Source organism: Struthio camelus, chromosome 16 (genome assembly GCF_040807025.1).
Source record: "Struthio camelus isolate bStrCam1 chromosome 16, bStrCam1.hap1, whole genome shotgun sequence".
In the NCBI taxonomy this organism is placed as follows: Eukaryota; Metazoa; Chordata; class Aves; order Struthioniformes; family Struthionidae; genus Struthio; species Struthio camelus.
Window position 1 is genome coordinate 12,665,801 of NC_090957.1, and position 13,091 is coordinate 12,678,891.

The 13,091-nt window shown below is 44.8% G+C and overlaps 1 protein-coding gene across 6 annotated transcripts in view; it reads right to left on the reverse strand.

Annotated features, from left to right (window-relative positions):
* Positions 1 to 13,091, reverse strand: part of LOC104146204 (CAP-Gly domain-containing linker protein 2) — a 90,979-nt gene that overhangs the window by 14,841 nt on the left and 63,047 nt on the right. For 4 of the 6 annotated variants that reach the window (XR_011134956.1, XM_068910452.1, XM_068910451.1 and 1 more), the window contains exons 6-10: positions 11,928 to 12,125; positions 10,515 to 10,618; positions 8,198 to 8,258; positions 3,664 to 3,768; positions 1,123 to 2,067 (exon numbers count right to left, since the gene is read on the reverse strand). Coding sequence is in view for 5 of the 6 variants with exons in the window: in XM_068910452.1 (XP_068766553.1) it covers positions 1,123 to 2,067; positions 3,664 to 3,768; positions 8,198 to 8,258; positions 10,515 to 10,618; positions 11,928 to 12,125 (1,413 nt within the window). In the remaining variant the exon portion in view is untranslated. The remainder of the gene's footprint in view (positions 1 to 1,122; positions 2,068 to 3,663; positions 3,769 to 8,197; positions 8,259 to 10,514; positions 10,619 to 11,927; positions 12,126 to 13,091) is intronic. The other 2 variants (XM_068910455.1, XM_068910454.1) reach the window with 1 other exon arrangement.

Genomic DNA, 13,091 nt, shown 5'->3' on the forward strand with positions numbered 1-13,091 from the left:
AGTCTAGAGCAGCAATGACATCCTTGAGGACAGATTTCAAACAAATACTCTTAAGATATGCACATTTCAGGACTTGCTTTCACTCTCTACATCCCCATGGGGACAAGGGGTGCCTCAAGCTCCAAGTTAGCTTTTTGTTCATTTCATGTACAAAATCCAAATACAAATAGGCATCCAGTGTAGAGCCATGAATAGCAATCTCCCCCCCTCCACTGTCTAATGCAAAGGATGTGAGCCAGCCATGAACAAATGCGTCCCTGTGCCATCCCATGAAGGCAGACTGGCACCCTGTGACAAAAAGTCAAAGTCAAAGAGAAAAAAAAAAAAAAGTAAAAAGACTCAGAGACCACAGATAACTGACCTCATTGTGATACTAATGGTTTTACTCTAGTCTTCCCCAGGAGGCTCAGAACTTGCATTCAATCATTTTATTTCTCAGGCCTGTCCCTTGCTGTATAGTCTCCAAGGGCAGCGCTTCCCATGTCTCCTGGGCATGCTGCAGTGGGCACGCTGCAGGGTCTCCCCTACAGTCTCTGCTACATTGCTGGCATGCACCTTCCCACCCAGCTGATCAGCTCAGCCCCTGACTGACACTCTTGAATCATGCTCCACGTGCCAAGCAAGCCACATGCAGTCTCTCAGCATAGGCAATGTGTCTTCTTCCTCTCCCCATCCTCCACCTACTCCAAGGGCTTGGCAACACACTAAGGCTACTGCAGCTTTTTGGAGGACAACAGCTGTATTGTACAAATGATGCTTTTTTAACTAGGAACGCTTGCTTGCTCACGCTGAAAACCTATCCCTGCCAAACCACTTCAATGGCCCTGGTTCTGCTGCCACAGCAGTAATATGGCTTCAAACCCAAATGTGGCTCAGTTGCTTCTCTCGCCTCTGATTTCTTCTAATTTTGCCACTGTATTGGCTCACAGGCACAGGAACACATCCTCAGCATGGGAGCGCAGTGCAGAAAAAACAAATACTATCAATGGAAGGTAGAAACAGTCAGATGCTTTGAGGCACAGAAGCCTCAGTAAATTGCACAAGACAGCAGCTGAGGGCTACTCCCAGGAAGGGTTATTAACAGTGACAACATAAATAAGCAAAATGACCCAAAAGTCATACATTTGCATGCTGAGAAGGATGCAGGGCCTCCATGGACTGCAGTTTGTTCTCTAAGACAAGCACTTTTTCCTGCAATCTGTGGATCTCCTGTTTGCTCTGGGCTTCTGTTTTCTGCAGCGTTTCATAGTCCAACATCTTCTTCTCAGCCAAAGAAATCTGCTCTTTTAAGAAAGCTATTGCTTGTGTCTGATCTTTATATTCACCATGAAGTTTCTCCAGTTCATGCACCCTCAGCTCAGCATCTCGACACTTGTCCTTCACATCCTGGAGCTCCAGGAGGTGCTGATTGTTTTTGGCTTCCAGTTGCATTCTCCAGTTGCTGTTGCTTTTTTCTACTTCCTCCACAGCCTCCTGCAACTTCAGCTTCAGGCTCTCTTTCTCCTTAACATGAACAGCCATCTCAATGTCATGCTTTGCTTTCAGGTTCTCCATTTCAAGCTGGTGCTCCATCTTTATACTCTCCACCACTGCTTTCAGTTCCACAATCTCCTTGTGCTGGGTGTCAGGCCCTGTGTTCAGTGTGGCTTTGAGGTCCTCCAAAGACTTCTGGTGGTCAGACGCTAGCGTATCCAGCTTGGACTTCCAGTTATCCATGAGCCCCATGTTCTCATTAGTGGCTTGCTGAACCTTATGCTTGAGGTCAACTATTTCCTGTGAGTACTTCTCATTGGTGGCTTTCAGCTTCTCCATCTCCTGCTGGTACTTCTTCAATGTCTTCTCGTACTTCTCCTTCAGCTGGCTGCTCTCCTTCTGATGCTCCTTGTTGGCAGACAGCAGTTGATCTCGTAGACGAAGGGCCTCTGACTGCAAGCCAAGGTTATGCTCGGGGGTCTCTGCTTGGTGAGAGCTTCTCAGGCACTGCCGGAGCTCATCCACCTCACTGCGCCTGAGGCTCAGTTCCTCCTCCAGCTGCAGGATTCTGGATTTCTCTGCTACTGTGGTTAACTGCAACATGACAGAGAAGACAAAAATCAGTCCCTGCTCTCACTGCTTCCTTTTAGTAGGCATGCTCCAGGAGATATATAACCAAAGTACATTAGTCAAAGTTTAAATAAAAAGGGAAAGAAAACCCAACACCCTCTAGTCTGAGTACAGTTTTGCACCAGGGTAATTATCACTAATGAACTATGTTCAGTTATGTTTTTGTGACAATTGCAATTTATTTTGCTAATATGAACCCCTCATTGTCAGCAGAGGAAACAAACGTCTTTGAAACAACCCCTGAAATTTTACCTAGAGTGGAACGAGAGCAATTTATTAAAAATAATGTCCTGAAAGACCATTATATTTCCAGACCAGGCATCTTGCCAGATAATGCACAGAGGAAATGTGACTGCACATGCAGGACTATCACAAGCATTGACATCAGCATCAAGCATATCATGTTTCCTTTATTGCTCAGCAATCCTCAGCCTACAGACACCATTTCGGTATTATGGTTTGTTTACCCTGGTGTAAAAACGATAAGGGATTTTACGCATGAGTGCTTGTTAGAGTTTATTAGCAAAGTAAAAATAACGCAGTAGGCTAGAGGATGCACAACAATAAATTCGGCCATGGTTAACATGGAGCATTGGGCTATGGATCAGTTTCTTGCAATCCGAGTGTAACCTAACAGGACTGAACTACCTGCTAGCCTTGGCGAGTCTGAACTCGCCAGGCTGAGGCTACGGATTTGGAGTAAGAGATCTGACCAGATGAAATATTAGGAAAAGGCTGAAGAAACAAAAGACACCAAGCAGATCTTCCAGCGTAAAGGCCACAAGTGATCAATTCCATTTCATTTCAGTTGACATTTTCCTCACTAATCATTAGCCCAGAAGGCTGAGTATTTTTGATTTTAGATGGGAAGTTGCGGGGGAGTGAACGTGTTTCAAAATATTTAGCCCTTTTAGAAAACCTCAAGTTGGCGTTTTCCACAATAGTAACAGATCTGTTGATGAGAAGCAGGCTTCCCACACCACACATCACCAGCACGAAAAAGCCTTTCCCGCTTCTGGTTGTTTTAGGATCAAGTGCACTGTTCGTTTAGGCAACAGTGGGCTTAGCACACAGCCATGCCCAAGGATCACAGCTGTTTCGCCTGGACTCACCACCACCATTTTCCATTTCAAATCACAGCTCCCACAGCTGCAGGGGGCCACAGGGAATGCTGATTGCAATGTTATTTCCTTTTACAGCCTGGGGAAACCTCTGGGCTGAATGAATTGTGCAGGGTGCAGGTATCGTTCAGATATATTAATTGAATGGTGAATCGTGAAGAGCTCATGTGTCAAATGGTGGCACGGGACAGAGAAGCAAACTCAATCTGAGAAACAAGTCCCCACGCAAAAAACAAAGGCAGAAATTATGCAGTACTACTGCTTCCAGGAGGGAGAGCAAATAAAAAATAAAAATAAAAATAAAAATCAGGGAAGCCTAAATTCAAGCCAAAACCAACCAACCACACAAACCAAAGAAACTCAAAGCGAGGTGTCATGAGCATCCACGCAGGGGGCAAGCAGGCTGTTCTGCAGGCAGGGTAAGTGGGGTTTGGATTACCCTGGTGTCCTCTAATTCTTTGAGGAGTTTCTCAGCCTGTGCCTTCTCAAACAGCAGGCTCTGCTCGAGCTCCCGTATTCGGGCATGCTCCAACTGCGTCTGAGTCTGGTCATACATAGGGAAAAAAAACAACAGTGGAGATGGAGGGAGGGAGGAAGAGAGAGACAGAAAGAAAGAGAGGGAAAGAGAGAAGGCTGCAACATCATCTTCAGTGTACAAGGCAAGGAAAGGCAGTTCACAACAGGAGGAGACTAAGAGATCCAAACAAGCAGGAAAAATCCATCCAAACAGAAAATAATCGCTATGGGACTTTACATGGTACTCAGACTGGCTATGCACAAGAGAACGGCATCCGTGAGCTGGGAAAGCAGCCCTCTGCATAATACAATTGCTTCAGTGTTTTCCTGCATCAAGACTAAAGTGAAGATACGTCCCAAAAGCAAACCCGCCCCCACCCAAGCTGTAGACCATCACTACAAGACCCTTGCACCACATAAGAGGTTGCAGAGACCTTGCAACAGTTCTTCACGTCCCTCCTCAAGAAGGGTGGACTGAAAAGATTTGAGAATTCCCATTCTCTTTCGCTCTGGAGACAGCCTGAACCTTGCCCTTGGCGAAGAAAAGCAGGTTCTGCTGCACATAGCGTGCTGCTAAAACCAAAAAAAACAGGTCACGCCGAAAGCAAAAGAAAGAAATCGAGATACCAAACTGTTGGGTAAATCAAGGCTTTAAGTCTGAATAGGACTGCTATGAAGTTCAAAGCAATTTTCAAACACTAAGACTCTCAAACAGCCCGGTATGAAAGACAACAGAATCAGGCCTGTTTTTCTAAACAGATGAATAAACTAAGCACAAGAAGGTTGTGCAACCTGCTCAAAACCAATGGCTGATTCAGGAGCATCGTTTCAGAGCCCTTTGCTTTTAGAGTTTAAGTACCATCTAGCTGTACTTAGGGCTCCACAACAACCACTGTAGTATCATGCAAAAATTCCCATAAAGAAAAGAGGAGGGGAGACTTGGGAAAACTCATGCAAACTCTAGTTTTCACACTTCCAGCTTACAAAAACATTTTCCTTTGAATCAAACGGTCTGTCAAAACAAACTGGATTTTTTTCCCCTCATTTTCTGCCCTTTATTTTCTATGAACTTATTTTTTTTTTCCACTTTTCTAATCAGAACCCATTTCAGGGATTTTTGCCCTTTCATACAATAGAAAGCTTTGGTTACTTCTCTACAAGTGCTGGAAACTGAAGTTTGCAAGAAACCCATGTTTTCTCTTACAGTATGAAAGATATCTTTTTTTTATATATATATAAAATATATATAGTTTTATATATAGATGGATATTTCATAGATGGTAAAGATCTCAACTTCTAGATATATTCAAACTACTCCATATTTTATGTGGTCTATCTGACTTCAGGAGAGAAAAAAAAAAAAAAAAAGATGTGGTCTCAAGAACCCACCAGATACCATCAAATATCCCAAATAATATCACTAAAGTGTAAAAGCTGGTTGAATGTGGTATAATGCAAAAAATGAAAAAAGTTTAGTTTTGTGCTGAATGGCTTCTCCTACTTTCTGCACAGCTCAAAGTGGAACATCTTAAGATGAAGCTCCAGGACTGACTTTATTTACAGGGATAATTATTCCACTACTACTAATATTCATCAACTTATACTGCCCAAAATCCCAAGCGAAACTTCAGCAATGCAAACTTTCAAAGTTACCTTAACCGGTAACAGCAAGCTACCTGAAGATGTTGACCTACTACAAAACTAATCTCCATCTCCCAAGGAGACTTTCAAAGCTCCTGAGGCTGTCACTCAAGTTTCCAGTCAAACTATCTTAATTCTACCTGATACTCTTGTTCAGTATCTACCAATCCTCCTATTTTCCAAGTCTGGAAAAACATACAGAAACCAAGAGGAAGAGAAAAATCCAAAAGGGAAGTTAAATCAGCTGGTTTACAGTCCTTAAATACAGTACCATCTGAGATTTGTGTCAAGTCCTGTGTCATTTCCTATTTTATGCACATTAGCTTGCCTAGCCACTATGAGTCAGAGTCTCAAATCCAAGATTTCCCTACACTTTGAGGAAGTTCAGATATGAATTTTAGAGTTACTCCTCAGTATTAGTCTTAAGTCTATTTGCAATTCTAACTTGTGGATAATAATTTCACACCAGCATGCAAATTATCATGTAGATTCCAGCAGATGAGCATGAGAGTCCCTCAAAGAGATTAATATTTCCTTTTATACCACAGTCCTCTACCATAAACAGCCTTTCTTACTATTTTTTCCTGTAATTCCCTGCTGAACACGTGCTCAGGTAAGTGGCACAATCACTTGGTTTGCAGGAACCAAGCGGCAACTATACCTCTCCGTTCCCCTAAAGGATGTGCAGAAACACCACCTCTATGCTACGAGATGGCAGCTTTCAGATGCACCAATTTGTTTGGTGGAACAGCTTACAGGGATGCTGCCTGCCATGCAGAACACTCAAGAGTCCAGGCTTTATTTAAAAACTACATGCGACTGTTAGAAACACCCTCTGGGATCTAGCGTAGCCTTGAATAGAAACCCTGAATCCAGGAGCCACGGAGAAGATACTCTTCTGACCACATCATGCCTGTTCCCAGCTGTTGTATGTCTGCTGCAGAGGCACTATTAATGACCTCAAGTGGGAAACTGAGGTAAGATAGACATCCATAAAAGGGCTGGAAAGCCAGGTGGGGAGAGGACTGTCACTAGTTTGGGGGGGGGGGGGGGGGGAGGTTAAAGTATTCAGGGAGTTGGTTTAATGGTTTAACTCTAAGGCTGCTTAGCACTAAGCTAGCAGAAGTGGCTGGCTTCCTAGTAATTTTGCATGAAGACAAGAGTGTCAGGAACACCCATTTCCCAGGGAACAACTCTGCAACGTGAAGGAGCACTTACCCCACTAATTTCCCATGGGAAACTTCTCTGCAACTGAATTGCTTGCTTCTGGAAATCCTAACTGTCTCCACAACAAATTAGTGAGGTGAGGATAAACACCAGTGAGTCAATCATTCAGTCTGAGCATCCAAATTACAGGACAAGATGCAAAAGCTGGCCACAGCAAACTCCTCAACACAATTGTGTTATCACTGGTGTTGGACCTGCAGGGAAACATCCTCAGCTCTCTGAGTTACAAGAGACCAAACTGCTCCACAGAGTTATTTGCTCCTCTGTTCAGAGAGGCACAGAAGAGGGCAGAGGACCCTGTCAGCCCTCAAGAAGCTTGGATCTGTCCTCATTGCAAAGCAGCCCCTTTCCAGCCTGGGTGAAAAGTGAGATGAGCCATCACCCTCAGTTTGGGACCCGAAGTCGCAGGAAAACTTGTGCCACAGCAGTTCATCATCTTACTAAAACACGTACCCTTAAAAATCTATCTGCTAGTTAGCCCTGCTTCCATTGTAATTATTCCGCAACTAGGTTTAAATGCTTAAAGTTTATACAGGGACAACTCACCGCTCTCAGAGGGAATGATGGATCATCTACCCTTCTCTAATGCACTAGGGAAAAACCAATCATCTAACCCCAGGAATTAACAGAAACCTGCTTACGCACGCACTCACCAGGCAGGAACTGCAGTCGCTGTCCTTTAGCAAAGATCTGCTGTTGGTGCATTGCTGGTTCATACACCCAACATGTTGCTCTGCTTTATCCTCCAGAGAAACCATTCCGTTTCTCTAAAAGCCAGCAAAATACTTCATTGCTTTGTTTTCACATTTTCCTGGCTTTTTATACGATTGACAGTGGAGCACTGAAGCAGGTCATTCGACAGTTCTGGCTGTTACTAACCCAGCTCTCTAGCTTCATATAAGGGAAAGCCCCTGATTTACACCTGTAGCTTGCTTTTATAGAAGCATTCTCCTTTCCTTTCTCTGCACAGGAAAACACCTTACACTCAAGGGAACTTCCTAACACTACTTCCAGTTTGCATAAATAACATTCACTGCAACAGCATTGCACAGAGTAACAGCACTTCCAAATGAGAGGGTATTTTAATGTCAAACCCTACATTTGTGGACAGAAGACTCCACAAGAGGGTCTTGCAAGTCAAATGATACCTGGCGTTTTAGCCGAAGGGAATAGCATCTAGCTGCTCTCTCGTTTGACTGGGAAACTCTGTGTACCTCCCACTAGCCACTAATAACAAGACACTGCAGGGACAGTGACTGAGCAGTCGGATCATTTCTACAGCAGAAAAACATATATTAAAATGCATTCACATACAGTGAGATTTCAACACGGCTTGGCAACTCACGGCAACATTTGAAGACAGGCTGGCCAGCAGTGATTATTTCTAGGCAGCTCCTAGCATCATTGCCAGCGATTGGGTAACATACCAGAGAACAATTTTCACAGTTTTCCCCACTGCGTTCATGAGCAGGTCCACAGCCATCAATAAAAGAAGTGTTGTTCAGAGTTAAGCAAGCGAAATTAAAGTGAGACCTCACATGCAATTTCAAGTTTTGACCCCCCATTTTGGTGCGAGTGCTAGGAATTACCTCCAGATCCCCCTTCGTAATGGATTCTTCCTCGACACGGAACTGCAAGTCCTCCACTTTCCTGGGGAGGAGAAGGGGAAAGGGAAAGGGAAAATACATAAAGAGCAATCAGTAACACCCCGATCAGCGGCCCATCTCCAAGCAGCCGATCACATGTGAGCCTGCCCTGCACAACAAGAGGTTGAGAGGAGAAAAATATGAACAAACTGTATATGCAAACAGCTCAACGGACGCTAAAGACCAAGACACATGGAGCAAGACAGTTAATGAGAAAGATTTGTGCATAGCAAACGTTTGCCTTCATGCCAGGTACATGCTCACAGACATGCCGTTTCTGCTACACCACTTCTCAGCAAGCACAGCTGCTGTTCACCGACTGTCCAATCCCAAAAACGTGAAAGCAACAACCCGGTTCCATCATGTTACTTAATTCCTTGTTATCCTGCAGCTGAGCAATGGGCAAGTCCTGCGCCGTATGCACAAGGCCCATACAAACTATGCCAAAGGAACTGGAGTCTCTACCCTCGTGGCAGGTAGTGGGCAATGCTTAATGTTTCCACAGTGTGGGAATGGTGAGCTACCCTGGCAGAAAAGCCTTCACCAGACATTGTACAGCTCAGTCATGCATAAACACATGTAAAACCACATGCGCCAACTCAGACTGCCCAGAACCCTTTTGCAAAGTCTAAATAGATAACCCAGTAAGGACACCACCGTAATCCAATCTGCTGCTAAACTCAGGCCTCTTTGTTCTCCTTACTGATAGATAAAATTATTAAATAGAGACAGACAGTAACGAAGATGTTGCGCTGCCAGACAGATGTAAGGACTCTGATTTTCTGTCACAGATAAAAATAGCTGTGAGTGTATATATCTAACTTCATAAACAAGCTTCCTTGTCTAAACCTCTTCTAATTAGAGAAGGCATCTGTTGATATTTAGCAAAGAACCCAGCTGCCTTGGATTAAAGGGCCTCCTGTAGCTGGGAAAGTGAGCTGCCTACAAGAGGAACTGGGAGACTTGTGCATGAGAGAACAAATCGTCTTCAGGAGGGACATTCAGTTGAAACCAACACTGTTTCACTGTTTTTCTTTCAGTTACTAAACACACAGAAATGTCTTTCTATTCCCACTGAAGGGTTTAATTATATCTATGGAGCAGTTGGATTTCAAGAATAACAAGCATTGCTCTTACTGAGGAAAAAATGCATGTTTCAGCATATATACATGGATGATGCCTCTGGGATTTGGGGAGATGTGCACCACAAGGCCGTTTAACTTCTCTTCCTCAGAATGAATGTCCTTAAGATTAGCACATCACAAACAGAGGAGAAAGAAAGGATCTTTTGCAAAGCCAGGCTGCACAGAAAGGTTAAGGGTCTGGGATGGCCTAACCTGCAAAGAGCACTGTTTATTTTCCAGAATTATTTTGTATTATATCATTAACCAAGAATATCTCTGAAGGCAAGGCTTTGCCACAGTCCATGCCCTTGCCAGGGGTCAATCTTCTCTTTACTGGGTAACTCCAGTTTACACAGTGTCATTGGTGAGTCTGGTCACGGTATCAAATTCCACCAAAACTACGGATGTGACTGGAGGAGTGTCTCAGATCTTTCTGAGCCCTTCTTTTCTCCAGGCTAATAACGCTGTTCCTCCCTGCTCTGTGTTGGGAGCCCGACGGAGGACACGGCTGGAGACCCTCAGTAGCTTCACTATCCAGCAGGAGCCCAAGACTATTTGGCCTTCTACTGGCAGTGACAGATTGTGGCCTGCCATTGTAATTGTCAGTGTAACATTTGCCAAGGTCAAATACTCATGGCGTACAAGCGCCCAGTCAAATATCTAACAGGGTCATCACTGGAGCGTCAGCCCTCCAGCGTCAGAGTCATGATCAGGAACGGAAGCTGGTAGTATCTCTTGTCCAAAGCACTTGCTGCATTTGGCAGAAAAGACAGGATTATACAAGACTAGTTTGAAGTAATTCACTGTTCAAGGGGGATTTGCAGTTTGTCAGCAAACGGGGGCAGTCACTGTACTGGATGCCTGTCCCTGGACGGGAATCATATTAGATGTGAAATTACAGCAACCCTGTTCTAATCCTCCCATTACAAGAAGCAGCACACCCCTTTCCTCCATGCAGGCAGAGTGCAATGCCCAGGACAGGGAAATACAGTATATTTGAATACATGGAAGTTGACCAAAAAAGCAGCTCCCGGTCGCTTTCTTTTCCTTAGATCCAATGAATAACGTTCTCAGGTGAGAGCTTAGTCTTCTCCCATGACATCACATCCTCCCACATCCATCCGCTCCTGCTTTACCTCTTCTCCTCTTCCAGTTGGTTCAACAGCTCTATTTTCTCCTTTTGCATCCCATCCACCAAGGCACGGGCACGCTGGAGGTTTCCCTCTGCCTCTGTGACGTACTGCAGTGGAAAAAGAGCCCAGGCCACAAAAGTTAGCTACATTTGAAGCAGAGAGTCATTAAAAACAAACGAACAAAAGAACGCAGGGGATCAGAACAAGGAATTTCAAGGTTTTGATGATCCATTTCAGAAGCTGTTCTTGTAAAAAGCCAGATTTTCCAAAACGCCCAGTAGGTAAGTGTCAAAAAGAAACGGCTGCTGCAGACTGAGTAACTCTAAAGTTTGATCCATGTTTCAGAGCCTCTTTGTGAGCTGAACCCTTTGGGGAATCCAGCTCTGGTTAGAGAATTAAAGCACTTTGAACCTGAACAGTTTTCAAAATCTTGTATGAGGCTACCCGATCCAATGCAGCCCTGGTCATGAGGCCAGAGAGCCATTTCAGACTTGCATTAACTTATTTGTTACTGGTAATTACTGGAAAATACTTTATGCAAGAAGCTTTCAGCTTGCAACTGGTTTGCCAATTTCTTCCGCATTTCTAACAGACACGGGTGACCTACTACACAAAGCTATACAGTGCTATTCCTGCTCCTGAGCAGCCAGCTAGGGTTTATAAACACAAGCAACGAATTTGGGGCACAAGCAGCCATGAAAGAGCCACACATTGATGAACAGCATAAACATGCAGTTCCTTTCTCTAAACATTCACGTGCATAAAATATCATCGTATAAATGCTCATGGAAAAAAAAAATGCCAAAGATGATCAGTCCGTTTTCCTTATAATCCTCTTGACTCCATTAACGGGATCAAAACATTTTCTCTTTGGCAGCAACACAGTGGCATATGAACTGAGCTGATGTTCTCAGCAGCGCCTGATAACATGGAAAAACCCTGCAATGCAGTCACAGCCAAGGCCAGAGTGGTGGCTAAGGGGAACGAATTTGCCTTCTGCTTGCACTTCAGCATTCAGATGTATCGATCTGCCATTAGACAGGAGCTGAGGACACTATCTACCGTCCTTTTTTTGGAACAGCTCTTTTTCTGCTCCTTGCTTGGGAGCGAGAAAGCAGGTATTCAGGAGTGGAGACAGCCTCGGCACGCACTTTCAGAGCGCCCACATTGTAACTTTGTGCTGTCCAGGGCCAGGACGCCAAAGCCTAGTAAGAACAGTACAACACACGCGCACAGTGTGTTCCCACCATGCGGGAAGCTGCCTCCATGTGAAAAGCAGAAATTTAGAGCTAAGGTTTCACATGAGGAAGCTGTACAGGGGTAGCACTGGCATAGCCTGAAGCTTTCAGAGGATTCCAGATCTCAGGGCACTGGTGATAAAGCTAACAGGATCTCAAGAGCCATGTCACTGCATACCTGCTCATGTTGGGCCTTCATGATGGCAATCTCTTTTTCTACCTCACAGATGTGGCTGGTGGCTTTTGCAACCTCAGCCCGCTCCAGGTCACGCTCTGCCAGCAGCTGTTCGATGTGCTGCTGCTTCTCCTTCAGTGCCTCCTGGAGAGCTGTGGTGCCAGAGATTTTCCGGGCATAACGAGAAGAGGTCTCTGTCAGCTGGAAGAGAGTTTAAAAAAAGACAGGGGTAAAGCTGTGTGCTCTCCAATCTAGAATAGCTTTAAGAACTCCTTTTAAATCTGGAATGCAGCTCATGTACTGATCAATTAGGCTGTACAGAGCTCACAGGATCCAGAACAGGAACTACAGGTGGGGTTAGTAAGACTGCAAAACAGGTCTGGAAGCTGCCAAACTCAATAGCTCTTCCCCACTGCAGTGGGAAGGCTGTTTCCCAAGGGACAGGATGTGGTGTGGGAATCAGGACAAGAAAGATCATGATTATTGTGTCATCTGCCTTCCTAAACATATTTTATTGATGTCAGGCATGGGTGCAGTCCCAAATTCAGTGAGCTCAGCTGGAAGGACTGATCTCAGCTGAAGACTAGTATAGGCTAGTTGGATCCACTCCCAGTAATGGGTACTGAGCCTCTTCCCCCAGCTGAGATGACAGCAGGTGCTCTGCTATGCAGCGCTCTTTATACTTCAACATTAGAGGTTTTTATAATATCGGTGCCTGCTCTGGTGTCCACCTTCTTGAGAGCCTTCTAAAACCCAGGGCATGTGTTCCAGGAGAGAGTCATCCCTTCACAGTGAAATGCCATCACTGCAGGAGGTAGAAAGGATAGCTGTTTAACAACAGCACAGTGCTACACAACCAAGTGGGACAGGAAGCAACAGCATTTTTTGCAGAGATCCTGCACAAAACCAGCTCTACAACAGTGGAGTGAAAATTCATCCCGTTGCAAACACCACTTCGGGATCTTTAAGGGTCACAATTGCTGAGAGCTGTAAAAGATGCTCTGATGTCCAGGAAGGGAATTTCATTTTTGAGGTCAGTAACGGTATCCCACACTCCCCTTTTCTCACTGACAGTGAGGAGGCAGCTGCCCTAATGCAGCTGCTGAAACCAGACTCCAGCCCTCCCACTTCATAGGGACGGATCACAGCAGAAGTAGATCCCAACTG